At 33.1% G+C, this 22,771-nt stretch overlaps 1 protein-coding gene across 3 annotated transcripts in view; it reads right to left on the bottom strand.

Moving 5' to 3' along the window:
• Positions 1 to 5,760: 5,760 nt before the first annotated feature.
• SK (small conductance calcium-activated potassium channel) overlaps positions 5,761 to 22,771 on the bottom strand; it is a 219,463-nt gene continuing 202,452 nt past the window's right edge. Inside the window, exons 5-17 of one of the 3 annotated variants that reach the window (XM_089707199.1) lie at positions 18,592 to 18,721; positions 18,302 to 18,397; positions 17,687 to 17,860; positions 16,972 to 16,995; positions 16,272 to 16,414; positions 16,060 to 16,164; positions 14,277 to 14,412; positions 12,769 to 12,879; positions 11,899 to 12,026; positions 11,452 to 11,521; positions 9,692 to 9,793; positions 8,997 to 9,139; positions 5,761 to 8,606 (exon numbers count right to left, since the gene is read on the bottom strand). In XM_089707199.1, the coding sequence (XP_089563325.1) occupies positions 8,447 to 8,606; positions 8,997 to 9,139; positions 9,692 to 9,793; positions 11,452 to 11,521; positions 11,899 to 12,026; positions 12,769 to 12,879; positions 14,277 to 14,412; positions 16,060 to 16,164; positions 16,272 to 16,414; positions 16,972 to 16,995; positions 17,687 to 17,860; positions 18,302 to 18,397; positions 18,592 to 18,721 (1,522 nt within the window). In that variant the 3' untranslated portion in view covers positions 5,761 to 8,446. Of the gene's footprint in view, positions 8,607 to 8,996; positions 9,140 to 9,691; positions 9,812 to 11,451; positions 11,522 to 11,898; positions 12,027 to 12,768; positions 12,880 to 14,276; positions 14,413 to 16,059; positions 16,165 to 16,271; positions 16,415 to 16,971; positions 16,996 to 17,686; positions 17,861 to 18,301; positions 18,398 to 18,591; positions 18,722 to 22,771 lie in introns of all 3 variants that reach the window. The other 2 variants (XM_089707200.1, XM_089707201.1) reach the window with 2 other exon arrangements.

The following is a 22,771-nucleotide window of genomic DNA, read 5'->3' as shown; positions in this document are numbered from 1 at the left end:
CACATAGAGCATTGCTGCGCGTGGAGACCAGTGCAGGCGTGGTTCGGCCGAGGTAACGGCAGCACATGCGATTTGCTCACTCTGTGGACCATCTACTTACGATGCAAGAGTTCCAAATGTTACGTAGGTCCATGTACAATATGAAGTAAATAGTAGCCAGCAGTGGTAAAGAAAAATCGACCCGATCGTAACTTACCTTGATTTTACGGTGTATTTACATCCAATGAACATAGAGCTAGAGCAAGAGCATTATTTCGTGATCTTTTATATTCATAGTACTTCGTTTTTCTACACATAATATTGATGTTTTGCATTAAAACAAAACATGTATTATGTGTCGAATAAAACACACAGCGTTGGTGAAGAAAGCTGTCTATGAATCCTATATATCTCTATGAAAAAGGGTCACCTTACCGAATATCGATGGATCTTTCACCTCACTAGCAAGAGCGCGTCCCTAGTATGTCATCTGTCATCGCCAATTTGACATCACCTTTGAAGCGCTGTCATCTGCCTCTGCCGGCATAGCATCTTCATCAGCAAGCAGTAAACTGCAACGCTGTGTGTTTTATTCGACACATAATACATGTTTTGTTTTAATGCAAAACATCAATATTATGTGTCTTTCTAAAACACACAGCGTTGGTGAAGATGTGTTTGATATCTGCTGGTGAAGAAAGACATACAAACGCTATGTTGAAAATAAATTATCTTGTTAATATTGTAATACCTAAGAGTATTAACAACTTAAATTTCATTCCTTTCAGAATGTTAAATGAACCTCTTGTATTGTAAAATAAAGTTATATTTTAAATTCTAAAAACAATACAAGGGGGTTATGTAGCAACAACAAAAATTGTTTTTCTTTCATGTAAGAACTAACCATATATCCTCTAAATTTTAAATTATTCTCCTCAGATAATCATAAGCCAATACTAATGAACTAAGTCTTAGAACCTAAGAACTGATTTATTATTTCTCTGTATCTTTGAAACAAATCAAAGTTCAAATAATAAGATAAAAATAACATTTTAAAAATTGTAACTCAAAGGAAGATCAATGTCATCAAGGATAAACAATGGAGCCTCTAAGGCTAAATACTACAGTAAATAACATCTGTATATAAAATAACTATAATACCAATGTTAACACAACTGTACCTTAAGCTTTAAGCATGTTTGTTACACATTGATCATTACTTGGATCTTAAATCAATTACAATTAATTAAATAATTAATTAAACAGTTTAAGGTTACCTTAAAGTAAACCAGACTCACTGGCACTGGCTAAATTGACTGATTGACAGTAAAACTTTATAAAGGACTGTATGGTCCTTCCATTGCCTCAACAGGTTGGTGCCCTTACCACCTTCTTGAAGCCACTGCTGGACAGGGTTGCTACTGTCTTTAAGATCTGGAAGGACCTTATCTAGCCAGACATAAAGGTTTGTGTTGCAAGCTTAAAGGGTCCGCCCCTCTATAGATAAGAATCAATTATCTACTTTTAAGACTGAAAATCAGTCCTTTGTTACTTGAACCAACCTTTCCACATGGGTCACTGGGCATATTTATGTGTCTGGTTGTCCTCACAACCGACCCCTGATGGATAATATGCTGTTGTATCCATTTTATATCCAAATTCAGGTCAGGTTATAATCTTATTTTGCTGCGATAAAAAACTCTATTTTGAGATCTTCAGAAGTCATGTTCATGTCATGAGCTTCTCGGCCTGACCCCAGTAATAGCATAAGAGCTCCTGAGAGAATAGGGTCAGCTTGCTTATGATAGACCTAGGCTAATTAAAATTAATTAATTTAATTTAATTAGCTAAATAGAATCTCTGTGTACTAGATTACATGCATTCTTCTTTTTTTTTTTTGCATTATGAAAGTCACCTCCTGCTTGGAGGATCATATGTTGGCACTGTGGAGGGGCACCACTACCTAACTGCTCTTTCTCCTTTGCTCTACAATGGGCTTTTTTCTCCCCCCCCCCCCTTTTTTTGACTGAGCAGTTGGGGGGTAAGGCCATTCACCAATGGTCTGAGTGCTCCTGACTGCCGGGTCAATAACCATATATAACCATAATAGTCAATAACCATAAGCCATCTTTAGGCGCTTGACATCGAGTTGCGGAGAAATGCCCGTATATTATTATTATTTATTATATTAACCATAAGCCACCCTTGGGTGCTATGTATCTGCCCGGGTCCCGGGGTGCGAGGTGCGCTAGTACACTTGGAGGATTATCCTTGGAAGGGAATATTCAGCCTAGGCGTCAGCTCCATCAACGACTGCAGATGTCGCATAATTCGAAGCAGGCTTTGGCAAATATGCCCTGGCACTAAAGCACCTCTTTGGATAGCGGAATGGACCATATCAGGAGCCTCCGAAATATATTTCCTGTTGCACAAGGTAGGAGAAGCCACTCCGGTACAGGTAGATTTCTTGAGAGGCAATCTAAATCAAAAGCCATTTAGGCGTCCTGGAAGCGTGCCAAGAGTTATTCTCAACTTCTCATCTAGGTACAGTTACTCAGTTGTGAGGGCTAAGAGAGTTAGCAACCTTTGTATGTGGGCGACCAAAGTCTGATTGGTTGCTTGGGCTACAGGATGTGCGCCCCTTTCAATCTACTCAGAAGCATTTTTATTGCATACCTATGGTACACTACATATAAGTCAGAAATTCTAAGGCCAAGTCCCCTGCTTCCCTCTCCATTTCTCTGACAGGTAAGTACTGTTCAGATGTCCTACTCAGCCCGCATCCGCGGTATCTGTAGTTAGGAAGTGACAAACTTGTTCTTTTACAAAGACTATGACATTTCTGTGTATGTTGTCTTTTCCACAGCTCGTAAGTCTTGTGTAGCATGTAGAGGGAAAGCCTTTCTCTCTTGGTCTGCTGTGCGCGAAACTCTAGAGAAATACCTGGAGGCGACAACTGTACAGTCCTCTCAGTGTTAGATGTCTAGAACTGTCTGCAACTCTTATTTAGTGCAAGACATGGTCCTCTTAATGACTACCACAGTATGCTCTATCTTTGAAGCTTTTGGGACTAGCAATAACACAGACATTTCTATACTATCACACATGAGGCACAAGTATCCAGGTTTACAATGTACATTTTGTGATTGATGTGCCAAACCTGCTTTCCCAAAATCTCTATGGTCTCCGGGACCTGTAAAGTTAATTGGAACAATCCTTGTAGACAAAAAGATAATTGTCTAACTAGAAGGCTGTGGCTCATTCTGTGGCTTTACTAAAATCTCCATGGTCTCCGAGACCTGTGAAGTTAAATTATTAGAATAATCCTGATAGTCTAACTAAATCAGAGGGCTGTGGCCCTTTTTGTGATTGGAGTGCCAATCAAGCTTTACCAATATCTCCATGGTCTTCGCGACCTGTGAAGTTGAATTGGAATAGTTCTGCCCATCAGGCTTTACCAAAACCTCCATGGTCTCCGCGACCTGTGAAGTTAAATTGGATTAGTCATGGTAGACCCAAAAGATAATTGTCCAACTAAACCAGAAGGCAATGGACTTTATGTGGCTGTAGTGCCAATCAAGCTTTTCCAAAATCCTCACAGTCTACAAGACCTGTGAAGTTAATTTTGTAACGGTCTCAATAGACTAAACTTAATAGCTTAAATAAAACAGAAAGAGGGCACCTCTAGCTTGTAGGGTCTCCGCGACCATTTGAAATGGCTGCAATATGCAGGCAGAAAATAGGCCAATGATGCCTGATTGTACAAGCCAATCCTGGCCTTGGAAGAATCTCATTACTGTTACCAATGATGTCTAATTTTACAAGCCAATCCTGGCTTTGTAAAAATTTAATTACCGTTATAACCTGTGATATGTATCAAAATTACCTGGTTAATACCTAGGTGTTTAGGTGTCTCAGATTGAATATCAACCTGGCGGAGCCATCAGCTCTTATTGCCAGAAGCATATCTGAATGTAAGTATGGCATATATTTTTCTGTGTCTTTCTGGACACTCAGTTCTTTCAGCATAACCATACTAAGCTAATCATGGCTAAGGACGCCTTGTACATATTTTCAGTACATATTTTTGTAGAAGATACAAATAAAAAATACAAAGATTTTGGTTACTTTACTGTTGATATTATAAAAATTTTATCAATTATATTTATAATATCACGCCTGAGTGTTAATTTTAAGGCAAGCTCTTTCACTTAAGTAAGAAAGGAACTAGATAAACATCATTATCATTGGTAACATTATAAGCAAGAATGATATCATTCAACTGTTCGGGGATATGGTAAATATGGGTCCTTGATGATGATAACGTATATAAACATATCTACATCTCCTAATATGCAATGTCTATTTCTTATGATTTTTCAATACTTATTCAAATAAGTACCCATAGAATCAAAGCTTATTCTGGTATCAATTGACTATGAAAACACGCTCTTTATGTTAAGAATTATTTACCATAAACTAGGTAATCTCAACTTGTAGTAATCAGTACCTCATACTGAAAATTGTGTGAGACCGTTGTTCACATTATACATTCTATATCATATCTTAAGTAATGTAAAATCTATATTTGACATGTTTGATACATGATAGATATGTAAATTATATTATAATAGTTAATTAACAATTTCTTCTCTTTAGAATATTGTGATAGACAGGTTTTGTACCTATCTAAAATATAAGTACCTCTTAATTGTTTTGAACTAATTGTGTAGTAGTGGGCACTAAGTAGTAGGTACTCACTTTTGTTGAGGTAGTTACAATTGAATGGTCAAAGTGATTGAGATACCTCACTACCTGCTGCTGGGGCTCGTTAGTCATAGGGGATCACGGTCGATTCCATAAACCTAAGTACCTTCTACCTAGGTAGCCTAACGATATCTCACAATTCTGGTTAAAAGCAATACTTGACACAGTAACCAATGTGCCTGTGTATGATAAATAAACCCGATGATAATATAGCGATCTCACTATAGGCATGCATTGTGTTTTATTATTAATTACCTACATCTAAATATTGATGTATTTGTGTCAATTACTGTGAAAATATGTATGCCACGTGTTGCATGGAATTCTATGCACGAGTCCGGACATGTTATGACAAGTCTGATTGTACTTACGGAATTTCTCGTCTCCCGGTCTCTTGGGCAGTGACGAACCATTGCTTCTCTCGTCCTCCGAGGACAAAAAAGAGTTCCCGCCACTATTATACATACCAAAGCACCGGTTTTCGAATTTTCTTCCGACAACGTGGTCTTTTGTGTTTCATATTGGAACTAATTCCGTTCCTAAACCAATTACTACTAAAATTTAACGCTTTATGTGTTTTATTCAGGTAAAAGTAACTTAATCTGATCACTTTTACTAGAGATAAATACTAATTATATTCTGCGCGATGTTACTGCGCACGAATTCATAAACGCTATGCCGGCAGAGGCAGATGACAGCGCTTCAAAGGTGATGTCAAATTGGCTATGACAGATGACATACTAGGGACGCGCTCTTGCTAGTGAGGTGAAAGATCCATCGATATTCGGTAAGGTGACCCTTTTTCATAGAGATATATAGGATTCATAGACAGCTTTCTTCACCAACGCTGTGTGTTTTAGAAAGACACATAATAGTTATTTATAGAAATATGAAGTCTTTATAGCTATCTACTCAATTGTGTGCGGACATTATAAATGTCTCTACAAAATGTATCTGTTTAAAAAAATATAAGGGTTATTAAGAATAGGGTTTGTTATTTAATTAAAAGACATATTAGAAAATACTACAGCTCATAATATATTCGAAGTTACACTTTCATTTCATCAACAATAATCACAAAAGTTTCATCATCTTTTGTTTGCACCGCGTATAATTTGCATACAAATAAAATTTCAATAAATTCAAACATAATTGTATTAAAACAATTTATCTGAACCCTATATCTTATTATTATATATTTACATTAAAATTCGCAAGTTTAACTTTATACATTATATTTATACATTGTGTTTTATGATACATAATTTACATTTTTATTCCATAACCTTAACAACATTTGGTCAATGCTTCTTAAAAATTAATTTATTTGGTTGTTTAAGTTGATTAATTGAATATATTTATGAATAGTGAAACCTCTTAAGGTGATAAAATACATTACAATTATTAACATTAATTCATATAAAATAAGTGACTAAATCAAGACTAGAAACGATAATTTTAGGCAAAACATTACCACTTACAAGTTACAAATTAAAATGAAACATTTAATAAGCTTAACAATTAAACAAGGCATAGAAAAACCTTTAACACATTATCAAAGACGAAAAAACAACACAGAAACATAGTTTTGGATAAAAAACAAAGACTTAGTACCGTTAGTAATTGAAAAGGTAGCGAGTAAGTTAAGCATCTATCTATTAGTAACTAAAAACTCAAATAAACACATTTTGTAATAACAGTAAGGTTGTGTAAAATCAACACCTACAGCTAGACAAATATTATTCTATTCTACACTAATTGGTGTTTCATATCGAACGTCTAATAGGAATTTATATTCTTACTAAATGTAGAAACCAATTACTTATAGCAAAACATAACGCAACACAAACGAACATAATACCTAATTACTAAAACATTTTAACCGTTCTAAATAATTACTAAGGCCGCATACTGATAACTTACTAATATTTTACCCTTGTCTATAAATATAGTTACTTCAATCTTTATACATATAATTTTGCTACAAACAAAAATTTTAACATAGTTATGATCTGTAATAATACACAGATTAAAAATGCATTAGTACAAGATATTCGGTCTTAACAAATATAATATTTTTTCGCCATATAAGTATAAAAGTATTGTTTAAACAAATTCGATAGCTACATAAGATATTTATTAAGAACCTTTATAACAAACATATTAAATTGTTTACAGTCAGGATATAAAACACATATTGGTATTACCTAGGGCTACTGAAATTCAACGCATCATATAATTACTATATTGGACAATGTGATTTAGATTTCAAGATTATTCTTAGTAGATTAACATACAATTATAGATTTTATGTTACTTACTAAATATCTATGAATGAATTCAACAGTGACGTAAGACTAGGTATAAATATTGGGTATTTCAATAGGGAGATACATTATTAAAGTGAAAATGTTTTAGACGATAATGTTAACAAAAAATATAAATAAATTGTTCCCACAACTCCTTCCCATACAAGCTAGTAATAATTATTATACTCTCATTACAAACTAGGTACTATTTACAGATTATTAATAATTTAAGATAATAAAACTGAATTATCGAAATTTTTGTAGTGTTTTAGGCACTATTTAGACAGCCATCAATCTTAATGTCTTAATACGAAGCTTGCTTAGTCTATGTTATAAAAATTACATCTACGTCAATAAGTAATAACAATTTTTCTATTAACTAAGTGTGTATACAGTTTAAAGAAACCTATAATGTCTGTAAGATGGTTGTAGCAGATAACTCTACGTATAGTAGAAATGTCACAGTTATTATTTAACCTTCAATTTTCATTTATTAGAATGTTTTTGCTATACCCTATACTGATACCGTATCTATTTCTTTAAAAACCATATAATTTATTAAATTGTATTTTATATTGTGCGAGTAATAGCAATTTTAAGATTAATTTTATGTTTGAGCTTTACCTTATACCTTATCGTTTATTTATTGAACATTTCTGCTATGCGTATTGTTCCTGACGTTATATTAACTGAACTATGTAAAGTTTATACTTATAAAGAAGTGACCAAGACTAATATCTGTACCTATATCTCGCTGCTTTCAAACATCTATATACTACGTGTGTATAAAGGATCTATTCAATTCTCAAACAGTTGCCATCAGTTACATGTGTTGATTAATAATAACGTACTCAGTTTACAAAACACACCTGAACAAATAAAATATTTGTGACGTGATTCATCGAATGTACAAATAAATTAAACTTATTGATACAGTTTATATAAAATTAATTTCGGATTCACCTTAAACGAGACATGAACATTATTTTTACAAACGCTGATAATGTAATCAAAATATCATCTAAGGTATTGGCTAAAGCGTCTTTAAATAAAGCATCGTAATCACATCGGCTCGTCCTTCCGTCCGTTCACTATCTATGTAACACTAAACAGTCCATCACATCCGAAACTTTACGGAACAGCGAAGAAAACTGCGGCTGGCCTTATCTCGCTCCGCGCTGACGATCCGGGGTAAATATTTCACAGTCATTTAGCACTTTTTGAACACGTCCATTAAAAAACATCGGTAAAAAAGAAAGTCTCGGTAAAGTCGTCGAAATATAACGTGAAACAATTTACCCGATGGCCTCGTGTAACAAAAGGGGGGGTCAGAGGAGGGGCGCCGAGTTTCGTCGAGTTCAGCAGAGGAGTTCGGAGTTGGAGGGCGGTACTCAGCTGGGCAGAGGCGGGCGGGGGTGAGGCGCGGGGCTTGGGGGCTGTGGTGCGGGGGACGGCGCGCCCGCGCTCTCGGGCGCAGAGTGCGCGCGCGCCGTCGCCGCCGGCTGCAGCACGGGGCTCGCCGGCCAGCCGTGCGTGCTGGCAGGGATTGTTCTGGAAACAAGCATCATTATTAAGGAAACAATAATGCTATTCACATGATGCACACACAAGTATATTCTGTTTTACACGGTTTATAGTAATATAATATAGCGCTCAGTAGATAGAGCCGATATTTTTCAGATAAAAGATAAATTATGATATAGATTAGATATCTTTTGACTCCGATGTTTTTTTTTCTCTAAGTAATGAGTGGATTTTTTTAGCTCTAAATAAAATAATTAAACTAATTAGCAAGAATTGTATTTTTATTTGCAAGCTTGGTTATTCACTAGTATCTACGCCTTGACCCTTTCCTTGTAATATATTAATATAAAGTTTTCCATGACGATTATCGGACAACTTTCAATCAAACAAAAACATTGACTGAAACATTCATTCAACCTGGCATAAGGAGAAATATTAGCAGCTGGCGGGGTTGGCACGGCCGCCGCGTCTGGGTGCAAAAAGTTCCGCCTCTGCTCCGCCCGCTCCCAGCACTGCTGTAAGCACCGCGCCATCACATCTGGTAAACTGTTCACTTGTTCCTGGAAAAATTTATAGAACATTGATTAGTTGGTACATGATAATATAACCTATTTTTAAGTATACATATATGTACATGCATACATATAAGGAGCAAGATTTGATGATGATAGTCAACGATGTTGAACAATGATTAATTATAGAAGTAGATAGGGAGGGATAAAATAGTACGATATATTTAAAAATGTAATAATAATTAATCACTGCTACGTCTTCAACTAAATTTAATAGATCAACGTATTTATTTATAAATGCAATGTGTGTAATGTTTAAATTAGAACATATTATTTCAATGAAATGTTTTTGACTTTTGCAAGATTTTGTAAATATGCTAGATAAACCAGCAGACGTTGTTTTGCCCTACAGCTTTTTCGTGTTTCTCTCCATAAGAACTTTCCTTGTGCATTAAAAAAAACGTTAAAAAATATCGAAATGGTCGAGCCCATCTTAGTTTTTATGCTTAGCAACACATTTGGCGATTAATTTTTATTAGGTTGTAATTGTTACGTTTTGAATGTGTTGTATACTTAAGATTCTAATGAATGTCACCATACCTGTAATGTAGTTAACTTCTCTTCTAAACTCGTCAATCGTTCTTCTATACTATCTTGTCTTGTGCTCATGTCTGATACAATTTCGTACACTGTGTTCTGGGTCTGTAACAAGAAGGGGTCCTACTATCAATCGCATTGCAGCTCCATAGTTATTGACGGTATTAGTCACTATAATGTGTTTAGTGTCATGTATGTGTAGAATTTGTTTTGAGTAGTTGAATTTAAATTAAATCTTGACGTTATATTGTGTTGTTATAAGTCAGTTAACAAAAAAAAGTATCTAAGGTAGTAAGTTCATTTAGAGATATTATGACTCTACATATTATTATAAATAATGTAATGTCGCTTTTCTTGTTTTACACAAATAAAATATTTATTTGTACATTACGGTTGTTTGGTCTCTTGACAATTTAATATTTTGCTTATGAAGATTATGTTATTAATAAAACTAAATTCCTCGTCTGATATGTGTTTAAAAAGACGTTGTGTTTGTTTGTTTTCCCATTATAATGAAATAGAATTAAAAATTATTAAAACATGCAAGCTACGGTCTAAATCAGCTAGGTATCATTCGCGTAGCTAAAATGAATGGTCTGGAACATTCTACAATAAACTAGTTTATCTAATTCTACAAAAAATTGGCTAGTCTATAGCAAATTTGGAATTGGGAACCAAATAAATCGATAGAGGCTTCGCTACAAAAACTAAGAAAATCTAATTTATTTTTTAATTTATGTTTAATTTAATGAATTTGTGACGTGTTTTCTAATGAAAGCGTCTATTCAATCTAACTTTTCTAAGGATAAAAAAATAATGGTTGTGAAAATGTTGGGTGTGGCCTGTAAGGCTTTATGTTTAAAATTGTATCTATCATTTTTGGTTACTGGGGTAAAAAAATACTCTTGTTACCTTATAGTCCGGGATACATCGCCCATTTTTGCAAGTGATGAGATGCCCAATAATTTCATGTATGAAACTCTCGATTGTGGTAGCTACCAGAGGAAACAAGGATAAAATATTTTGATTTGATGGTTCTCAAATATTAATTACTAACTGAATGTTTTTTTTTGTTCAATCTAAAGATAATTATCTAAATTAGTCGAAAAAATATTTGTCCTACAAAATCTATGGTTTGATCAAAGAGTCCCCCTTTCCAATGTATATCGATAACGAAGTCATCATAAATGATTACTAACAAGCTGATTTTTTTATTTTTACTTATTTAATACTTATATAATTCAACAGACATATTGTCCTACAAATTGCGTAATAAATATTTGAGAACCGTTAAATCAAAAATTTTTATCCTTGTTACCTCTGTAAGCTACCACAATCGAGAGTTTCGTACATGAAATTATTGGGCATCTCATCAAAATAAAGCTACTCACGAAAAATTAGCTTGATAGTAATCACTTGCAAAAATGGGCGATGTATCCCGGACTATTACTGCCACTAACTGATTTGATTTACAAAAAATAATTCTTACAATTTTTTACCAATCACAATGAATAGACAATCACTATAAAAAAGTTACTTTCCGTAAGTAAAATCGAGCGCTTTATTTTGTAGTTAGAATAAAATTAAATCCGTACAAAGAACCAAGGAGTGATAGATACAATTAATTGTTTTATTATTTATTTATTTAGTTATCAAGGTGTGCGTAGGATGTAAACATTTGAGCCGTGCTCTCTAAATATCTAAATGGGAGTGTATATTGGTAGCATTTACTAGCAATTGAAAATGATTAGATTTTGAATTACCTTCGCCATGTCTGTTATTGTGTTGGCGTTGTCCATCAGTTTTCTTTGATCCATTTTTACTTTTCTTAATCTGTAAAATAATAGTGTTTAAATAAGAAAATACTTTTTTTTACTTAGTATTTATGAATAAACAATGGGCATTATGAATTTTATGAGATAGGTAGCTGATATAAAAATATAACGTACAGAATTATCACATTTTTTAAAACGAAATCAATTGGTCGTATTATATTAATTGGTCATATGAAATGAAAACATTTATGATAACTAAATCTAATGTAAAAAGTACAATAAAGTGCTCCACATTTCGAGCACTATACGGTTTTATCGTAAATGTCTACGAAATGGCGCCGCTTCATGAACTTTTGGTACAACCATCAGAATGATGATGTTATATTACTGATGTATCTAATCTATGATTTTCACCAAATAATAAAACAAACTTACGCATAAATAGCTAATAAAAACTTTCTCTGGTGCGTCCTTACTCTCCCGGGATGTACCCTCTTCACGAGTCGTGTGTGTTTGTATATTAACCAAGTCTCTCTCAACACATTCGCCGCAGCGTTTTTCAGCTGAAATTTTATAATCCATGCATCGTTATTACTATGTAAAATAGGGTAAATGCGAGCAAAACTAATTTCTAACATACTTTTCTAAGGGTTGAAAACAATTATCATTGTATATATTTATTATTTATATAGGTATAGTTAGTTTTGGAACACACTGGTAGCACTCTACTCACACTCACACATATAGATTTTTTATCGCAAATGATCTTCATCAACACAAATCACTAAACTAAATGGCTCATGGCTCATTTTTTTTGTCTCTAAAGATACTATAAGAATATAGAGAGAGCAGATAATAATAATATCTGTATATATATAATGCGATACGAAAATGAAATAGGAAATGCAATATTTTTATATTTTAGGTCTATGCTGATTCTTATTCTGAAAATATATATATTTTTAATTTTGTGGAAATTACTTAGAATATATAATTGATAATTTAATGATAAAACACTACATTCCGAAACTTAAAACCCTACACCTATATCACACCTAAAAATATAGCTTTATAACATAACTATTGTTTATTACTTAATTTACTAAAGCATACACACGATATCACTGTTAGCACTTGGAAAAGAATCATATCCTTTTCAAAACCACACCTATTCTAAAACTTGCAAAAGTATGAAATAGGTAGCATTCCTCTGGGATTTGATAGACCTACAAGAAGATTACTAAAGCATGGAAATCACACATTGTCTTACCTCGCATCCTGTATTCTTTCGTACAATCACCTTACCTTTTTCGTGAGCTGAGTTTCCATCATGAAGTTATGCACATGCTTCTCTGCTCTAGTTAACTCTAATTTTCTCGAAGCAACGGTCACTAATAAGGCTGTGCATCCTGCCCCCTGTTAATTAGATTACAATAATTGTGATGAACCGACATCAATACAATACTTACTCTTTTAGTAAGTTGTGTGTCCATCATGAAGTTATGAACGTGCTTCTCAGCTCTAGTTAATTCTAATTTTCTTGAAACAACCGCGACTAATAACGCAGTGCATCCAGCTCCCTGTTAAGTGAATACCTTAATGTAAAATGCAAGCGAACGTGTAAAAGCATTCAAAATTTCTCATTCCTTAAACGAAAATGCGTTATCGAGGCTAGAAACAAAAACAAAATTATTTATTGGCTAAGTGATTTATTTAACTTAGAATTTAAGTAGCGCGAGGATAATAGACACAATTCAGTCAGAAGATAAATCAAACATGCAATAATAAATATGTAAAGCGTAACAAAAATCGATTAACGTAATCCTCGTTTCCATTTTGCATCGATCACCCTCATCATTTATGTTAAGGTATATTAGTAAGTGTTTCAACACTTGTTCGTAATTAGTAATTATATTATTTTAATAAGAGTTAATTTAACTTTGTGCTTAATAAAATGTTCCTAATGACAATAGAGTTACGGAAAGTATGAAAATATCGTTGGCTAGTTAAATAAGAACACTAACGAAACGTAGCAGTAACTATTCTAATCAACACAACGATGTTTCACACTTCAACTTTTTCACAAGAAGAAAGTTTTAGTCATGATTTTGTGATTAATACTTCCAATCCGTGCATTTTCATCTAATTGTGCGAATCGACTTCATAATAATTATTAGAAAACTACCACACTTTTTTAAACCCACACAAAACTATTAGAAGTGCAATCTTTACACACTTTCAAGGTAAGATTACTTTAGGAAAAGTGAGCCATTTTAAAAATAAATTTATTGTGCATTTTAGTGAAAGAGTCAAGTGAAGAGAGCAAGAGATAGAAAGGAGAAATGAAGCATTCCATACTACTGAATATGTCTAAAAATTAGCTGGCTTTAACAGGGAAATGGACGTTTCATTACTTCAAATATATTCAACGATAGTTACGTGATCGACATTTTTGCATCAATTTGCTCAATTGTTAATAACAGTTCTATTAAAGTGTACATCGAGTGTGAGTGATAGAAGGCTTTGTGTAAGAGTATATACTTAAATATCATATTGCAATATTACACACACTTTCGGCATTTTATTCTGTGAACATACAGTTAACATTTATTACATCGAAGTATTAGTGAGTTCGACACATTAATATGATGTACATACATTATTCGTCTGTGACTTGTACATCCGCTATTGAGTGTTGACTGACGTTATAAACATAAAGTGAAGGAAAAAGAAAACTCTGAAATGTATCAGAACCTTTTGTGTGAATGAAAACTGTCAGTCAACACATAGACATTATTTATGAAGAAACTTACCATAATGCCGGTGCTAACAGCGATACCTCTGCCACAATATGTGTTTGGCACAATGTCACCAAAACCAACGGAGAGAAAAGTAATTGCGATAAGCCACATCGCATTGAGTAGGTTAGCATGTTCCTCATCGTGAAACCTTTCGAAAATAAATTCAACTCCTTAACGTTACACGCACAATATTGTATTTTGTACAAATGAAACATATCCTGTATGTGTTCTCCTACCTACAGATGTACGCAAGCTTATTTCATTTGGTGAAATGAAAGAGTTGATCGAAATAAGAAGAAAACTGTGGAAAGAAGGAATAACAACGACCTAGAAGAGTTTGACTTTGATCATTAACATTGATCCGATTGCATTTAACATTGGCACATAAAATGGCTCACCTTTGCCGACGTATTGTATACCTGTAGCTTAGACATAGCAAGAGCGTGAGGTTTTACCTTGCTTTATCTAAATTTGAGTAAGCTGTCGGTGGAAATTAATTGTTTATTGAAAATGCCTACCGCAATGTCATACATACCACCATACCGCAGGTGAGAGTAATGCCACGGCCGCAGTATGTGTTGGGTACGATATCACCGTAGCCGACACAGAGGAAGGTTATAGCCGTCAGCCACATTGAGTTTAGCAAATTGGCATGGTCTTCATCGTGGAACCTGAGAGCGAAAATGCCCGACAAGAACCACATGATAACCGTATACTTCACCAATTAACGTTAATTAGAGATCGAAAGCTTTATTGAGTTAGTTACTGAGTTTGATATATCATCAAATAGAGAAGTATCACAATGTTAATACCAAGCAAATTTCGCATGCCTCTCAACGATGAACAATATTTTATCTACATACACACTAACACGGTTTATTGGTCGAATACAACGTGCAGACTAAACATTTAATTTGATCGAAACCAATTACAGATAGCCATGCTGTGAAATACCAATTAGTGATACGGGGCTACAAGAACAGATAACACTTATAAGAGAGCCGTAGCAACAGGAAGGAAGAGACACAGAGAGAAGTATTAGAAAGCGCCTGCGAATTACAGTTATAACTTTGCTCAAGATTGCACCAGTGCAGTATTTGTGCGTTTAGTTTATTTTAAGCTTAAACAGAAAGTCTTGTTACCATTAGAGCCATTTTGTGCGTAGCTATGTTTATTGTACAATCAAAAGGTGAATCACTTTCATACATTGTGCCATTAAGCGCTTCGTTTTAGAAAGCATGTTAACACTTATTACGATTCACCACTGTGCGACAGAATCTTGCGGTTAAACTTTGTCTTGAGTTGCAACACCAAGAAAATCACAATAAACAATTATTCTATTCTATTCTATAACACATATCTATACAGACATTTTTACATCAATGTTCTAACACATCTGAAAGCTACTTTTGCAAAAATAGTCAAAGTCAAACTCTTGTATTTTATTGCGTTGATTAATCAACTACGTTTCTTCAAAGTATACGAAACAAATATAAGTAAGGAAACACAGGGGATAAAAAGCAAAACAAATGTTTTTACAACGCCACAATACATAAGCATTGCATGTCCATTTAGGCATTACATCGAGTACACTGTCACAATTCAAAACATATGATTGGTGTTCGAACTAAATGATGAAAGCCAAAATACTGATGAACAAATAAAACAAATGAATAGCTTATACAGGAATGTGACTAATGAGACCTTTAATGATTTCGTCTTTATTATTGGTACTTATTATAGCGTATATTTTAACTTATTACACATCGATACAGTTACAATGATCCTTACTAACCTCTCACATTGACGAAGCGTCCAGCTTGCAATTATCCATAAGGAAACCATGAATACAAGTAACACAGTTCCCGGACATATAGTCATAAGAGTCTTCAATACAAATCTGGTGATACAACAATAATATTTTAAGAATTATAAAAAAAAAACAACGAACAACGTCACGATTCTCATAGAATACAATATGTAACATCCATGGTAAAAGTTTCATACCTAGTGTTAAAATTAATCCTGTTTAATGCTCCTATACTTCTAGAAGAAGCGTCAGTAAATAGTTTGCTGTGTAGTAGCATAACCCTGCATATAAGGTAAAGACGAAGAAACATTGGTAGTGATAGAGTTACATCGTACGGTACCTGAAATTAAACAAAAATTAGTAGATTTGAAATAGCAATACATTTTTGGAGACATAAACAAGCTAGATACATCATTTTATACAGGTAATTTTGTGAAAATATTATTTTAGCCATGAAATTAGTATTATTTAGCGCCTTGCCAATATAATAATTTATAAACATGTTTCTTTTGTATCAAAATTACTCAATTCACGCAGAAAAAAACTATTAATGCAATAATTAACTTTAGGACGTGAAAAACCACAACCACAAGCACACACAAACTTTGAAAAACGGTATTTTTTAATTTTAAATGACTAATTAACTAGTATCAAAAATTAAGAATCAGAGATTTGTATTTATGAAATCGATTAAAGGGGTTAGCACACATATACTAAGACGTGATTTATTTATCAAAAAAATACACGCAAATCTAAAACATTTTTGTGTTGAATAATGTCTATAAGTTTATTACATCATGACAAAAATTAGATGACGAAAAATTGAACAAAAATTAAATAAACATGCCAAAACGGACACACTAACAGCACTTGAACACAACTCATCATAATACAGACCTGTATTTGTTTATACATTGTGCCCTAGAGAGGAAATCAAAATAAATATCAGTTGAGAACAGATAAATAAAAAAATTATAAAGATATAAAGAGACAAATAAAAATGAAAGACATGACTGAAAAGAGTTCTTGGAAGAGTTATATAAACTATACAATAGGCGTGCACACAGAGCAAGCAGCCTCGCGAAGCAATTGCTATGTGAAACAGCTAGTCTATGTGAACATGGCTCGTCCGAGGAAAGTGACAACACAGTGAAGTCATTATTCGGCCGAACCACGTCTACATAGACCAAGTCGCTTCGCGCAGCAATGCTTCGCGAGGCTGCTCGCTCTGTATGGACCTGCCTAATAAATATTCTTCATATTATAGTGTTATAATATTAGATATTTAAGGGATATTTCCTATTACTTAACAAATATTTTCATTCTACTCGTGTAATGTAACATAACTAGGGGCAAAATAAAGATTTTTATTTAACTTATTTTTCTCATCTATCATTGCAATAAGCGATGTCATTACGCTTATCTCATGCTATGCAGCTTAGCAAGCTTATAAAAATATTTCCAATAGTTTTTGACTAATATTCATAGGCCACTCTTATGCCTCTACTCGCCCAACGCTGAACATTGTGAAGAGGCTCTTTAGACCTGTTTCCTTTATTTCAACTAAAGAAAAATTATATTTTTTTTGGCTTTTAATATATTGGTAACTTACAACTTCTACACCAATAACGCCTCCCTTATTGGCTAGTTTAGTGGTCCAAGTGAATGTATATTGGCCCGGTATAGGATGGACTGCGCATATCGCCAGTTCGAGTCCGATCTGAGCTATCCTCTGCCACGTCATTGCTATCCGCCAATCGTCAGCGCAGTTGTCTATCATAAATAACTGGAATTTATAAGATATCGTTTTGAATTTTTATAAATGGTATTGAGAAAGGAAGAAAGGGAGAGTAGGATCTTATACATATAATTAGTTTCAGCCATTTTTATCAACAACAAATGAAGATAGTAAAATAAGTTGAATAAACGGACATGCTCCTTCAATGTACAAATATTATGTATGGTATAAGAAACTCGAACTTAATATTACTATGATTCCTTAAATACCATAATACGATTAAGTGGTAATGTGGAAATTATTAAACAAAGCATATTTTTATGTTCACTTTTCAATTCAATCCCTTTCCTGAAGAATATTTCAGAGAAATTAGGTATATATATTTTTATCCGCGTACTAAAATTGTATTACGTGGATATTTATTGGTTTGAAGTCGAATCCTAAAAAAGGCATATGAATAAAATATTATGAATAAATAAATGACCATACCTGTACTTCTAAGGCGTGATACGCGACGATTAGGCCAAGTAAAATCACAGTTGACATTGATATAAGCGTCTTGAGAGCCTGAGAATATATTGAAGCCTGGAAAATTCAAAAACCAGCATTACTACATTGAGTAGCAATAATAACAATAGAGATTCTTATAAAATAAGTAAAATAGTTTCAAAATAAACTTTCATTTAACAATAAAGGAAACATTTACTTTGTTATTTCCAAAAAACATTAATTATTTTTTTTGTAAATTTAAAATTTTATTAAATAAAAAAATATCTTACCTTACTATATACACCTGCACTCGACAGTTCGTTTTCTATTACCATTATTATTATACCAAACATGCCCATAACTAAAGCGTAATCACTTATCCTTTTTCTCTTTTCAAATAGTGCCTTTCTTCTACCTAACCTGCAATAAAAAATAAACATATGATTAGACAATATTCGATGAAACTTAACTTAAAATCTATAATATGAATAGTCATATTTTTTGCTGTAATAGTAACGTCCGACACAAAAAAGCACTTTGCAAAGGAGAACCAATTTAAAAAAGGATGATATTAAAAAATTATCATTTTTATTAACATAACATTTATAAGATCGACAATTATCAATATCAAAAGTTAGAATTAACTTTTTAATAAATATGTTTGTGTAATCGTATAAGGAAAATAAATATGATTTACATTTTCATTTCAAGCAAGTTAATCAGCAATCAAAATCGATCCATACATTTCCGAACCATAAGCGATACGCGAAACAGCGTTTTATTGGAAAAAAAATAATATTCTATTCTATAAATAATATTAGCAAATTTGTCTGGAAAAATTATGAACGTATTTAGAGGATATTGGATATCAAATTTATCGAAAGTATCTAACGGCTGACAAAATAATTCCGCCCAGAATAGAGTTCGTGCCGAACGCTTAGTATCACTGGATTAGCTTTATGGATGGGTCACGGAAGATAGTGGTCAATTGGTCTATTGATCCACGGGTTTATGTTTTAAATTGTATGCGTATAGTTTGGTTCGTTTGGACAAAATTATAAGGGAATTTTACATAATTCGACACGAGTGGACGAAGTTGCTAGGCAATCTTCTAATAGCGAGGTCAATTGGTCTGTCGTAAAGTAGGTACCCGACAGTATAAACCGTATACATTGAGATAATATTTAATATGGAGACGACACCGCCTACATCACTTATGTTCCACTCAACATACGTCATGTGACGTATGTTGAGCGGTATTTTTTAATGGTTTTAAAGTGAAACGCATCAAACATGCCTTCGTGTTTGTTACGATATTGCACAAATAATACAAATAATACGGAAAAGTGCAAAGGAATAACTTTCATCGTTAAGTACCTAACTAGATAATAATTTTTAAAACTTAGAGCAAAAAAATGGCGCACAGATTTTGTTCGTGGTGTCTCCTCCATACGTAGTAATATTATCTCAATGACCGTATATTAATAACTAGCTGAGCGCCGCAGTTTCACCTGCGTGGCTCGGCTCCTGTTGGTCTTAGCGTGGCCTCATATAATATAACCTATAGCCTTCCTCAATGAATGGGCTATCTAACACCGAAATAATTTTTCAAATCGGACCAGTAGTTCCTGAGATTAGCGCGTTCAAACAAACAAACAAACTCTTCAGCTTTAAAATATTAGTATATATTTCATATAGCTAAAACCATCTATAGCGATGCTAAGGAATCATACGATAGTGCAATTGAATTGGTATATCATTAAAACCCAAAAGTTTACATGTCATGCTCTGCATAGACGCAAACCAAACTTTTATACATAAAAATATTATATTAGGTATACAAAATAGAATTAAATACATTATTTTTTTTACATAATAGATACATCATCTTGAAGCTTAAGCACTACTCCAATCTATCACAATGTAGTGGCTAGCGTGATCACAAAGATGAAAGAAATTAATAAAAAATCGCAAAAGAATGTCTGTACACTTTGATACAAAGAGTTCAAAACTACGGACTTAAAAGTAAATAATTGATAGCGTCGAATCGATATCTAACTTCTTTATACCACTTCTTATAATTAATGTAAAAAATTTTACTTTATACAATTTAATATAATAATTTCTAATGCTTACAGCGTCTCATATTTGTTAGGTTTCATAGTGATGTAGCGTCCGTACGTTCCATGCAGTCCCGACTACAAAGACATACTGATTTATAGTTAAAGTGTCCCATTAATAAATTACAAGACTTGCATCGATACTAATGATGGACAATCGATAGGTCACACTGCAAGTTATTTCCGATATTCAAGGCTGATCGCTAATAGAAGCTTTTTACGACTTCTTAAGGGCGTTCTGCTGCGAATCGGGTAATTGTAATGAAATAGTGATGTGCGTTATCGATATATTTTGATAATGTGAAGATTGGGAATATAATGTAATAGTGCACACGATATTGTAATATCCTTGAAAAACAGTGAGACATACATTTTCTTTTATTGAGCTTATAATAAAATTATAAACTGTTCATTTTAAAGTATCCATAATATTTCACGAAATAGTTTTAAGATTACGCGACTATATTTTTTGTAACCGTATAAGCAGTCTTGTATTATGTCAAGAAAACTGGTAGAATACACATTCGTTTCAATAACTTTGCTCAAAAATATTTATATTCAACCCTACCAGCATTATAAAGAAGTGATGGAGACCTCTTTGGAATTTAAAACATACAATTTATCATTCAAAAAGCTGAGAGGGAACTTAACTAAAAGAAATATCCTGGCCCGTCTCCAACCCCTTATAATATAACAAGACTCTGCTATAGAATTAATGAACCGATTCTAACTTGGAGTATTTCTTACGTTTTGTATATTCTTGTTAGTTACAAATGATGCCATTATATCGGTTTTCCTTCGTTTCCTTACTTGAATTTCTTTGAATTCATATACCTCGTTTGTAAGGCTTAAGTTTGAAATTTAAAATTTTAACAAGCTATGTTTGCTTTACCTTACTCCTTTACCTCTAGTTAGTAACAGTCATGCTTTTATAAAGAAGAGGACGTGTATACACAAAAAAATATTAAAATGAAACTTCGGCTTCTCACTTCTTCTCTTAATATATACTTTAGATATTAGTTTCAACATTTAAATGACGTTAAGTACCATTAGTACATAATTCCCATATCAAAAGCATACGTTTGTAGGACAGGTACATTTCTACGATGTAGAGCTACGAACCGTAGCGCGTAGCGTGCTACGCGAAATTATTGATAATAGCTTTTGCTTTGCATTATTTTTCCATTTTACCAAGAGCTTAATGGTTATAAATGCAATAACAACACTTACTGTAGGTGGATTTGTAAAACATTTTTTTATTTCACTGTTTATCGTTTTTTTCATATTATAACCTAATGACCAGCAAGATTAGTTATGGTAAATTTTACTTCTATATATTGAGGGTTGCATGTTATTTAAGCGGATTAGAGGAATGTATAAATGTTTGAGTTTAAAAGGGATGAAAATAAATTTATTTAACATGACAATTTTTGCATATTGGATCAGTACTGGTTAAGTTTAAAGTTCTACAACCTTAATACCAAGTATCATACAATGCAAAGTAATAATCAAAGTTATATACTAAGCGATACAAAATACACTACACAGTTCAAGGCAAAACAGGACACAAATCCCAGCGAAGTGCCATTCAAACCACACTTGCCGATATAAACGTAATATTTCAGTGATTGAGGTGCCATACATACACAGTACGAAATTTCTCAACGATCAAGCCGACCCGTACCAATTTTATTACCCATCTTATTGGTTTTATACAACCCGCGAGACTTAATGAAAACAGTAACTAGGTTATTGGTAAAACCATACTGCCGTAATGGAGAAATTGTAGACCGATTTACTGAAAGGCCTTTCTTGAATCCGTATCACTACATATTATAGAACAACGTCGCTTTCTCTGTCCCTATGTCCCTTTGTATGCTTAAATATTTAAAACTACACAACGGATTTTGATACGGTTTTTTTAAAAGGAGTGATTCAAGAGGAAGGTTTTAATATATAATTTATTAGGTTTTAGACAAAGCGGGCGAAGCCGCGTGTGGTAAGCTAGTAATCATTAAGTTTATGTATTATCCTCTTCTTTTGTGTGGACTTCCTAGTGTGGAATATGATAGAAAGATTTATGAATGGGATTTAATACACTTGTGTGGTAAAGTCGTGTATTGTTATATGTGAAAGGCAGAATTGCATTTTAATAACATCTTAGTTATAACTATGTACTTGTATTTATTATATAATATACTATATTCTTGTACTTGTAGCATGATATTTTTAGGATATTAAAGAATATGTTATTAGAACATTATTTAATAAATTTTATATTTTGTTAATATAGAGTTAAACAAACATTCGATAGTATTATTTCTCATTTGCAATAAAATAAAATTACTTT

Source organism: Colias philodice, chromosome 19 (genome assembly GCF_061535455.1).
Source record: "Colias philodice isolate Cphi_HAF_F1 chromosome 19, ilColPhil1 Martin Lab GWU primary, whole genome shotgun sequence".
Classification (NCBI taxonomy): domain Eukaryota; kingdom Metazoa; phylum Arthropoda; class Insecta; order Lepidoptera; family Pieridae; genus Colias; species Colias philodice.
The sequence above is the reverse complement of the archived record's forward strand: the minus strand, read 5'-3'. Positions and strand labels throughout refer to the sequence as shown.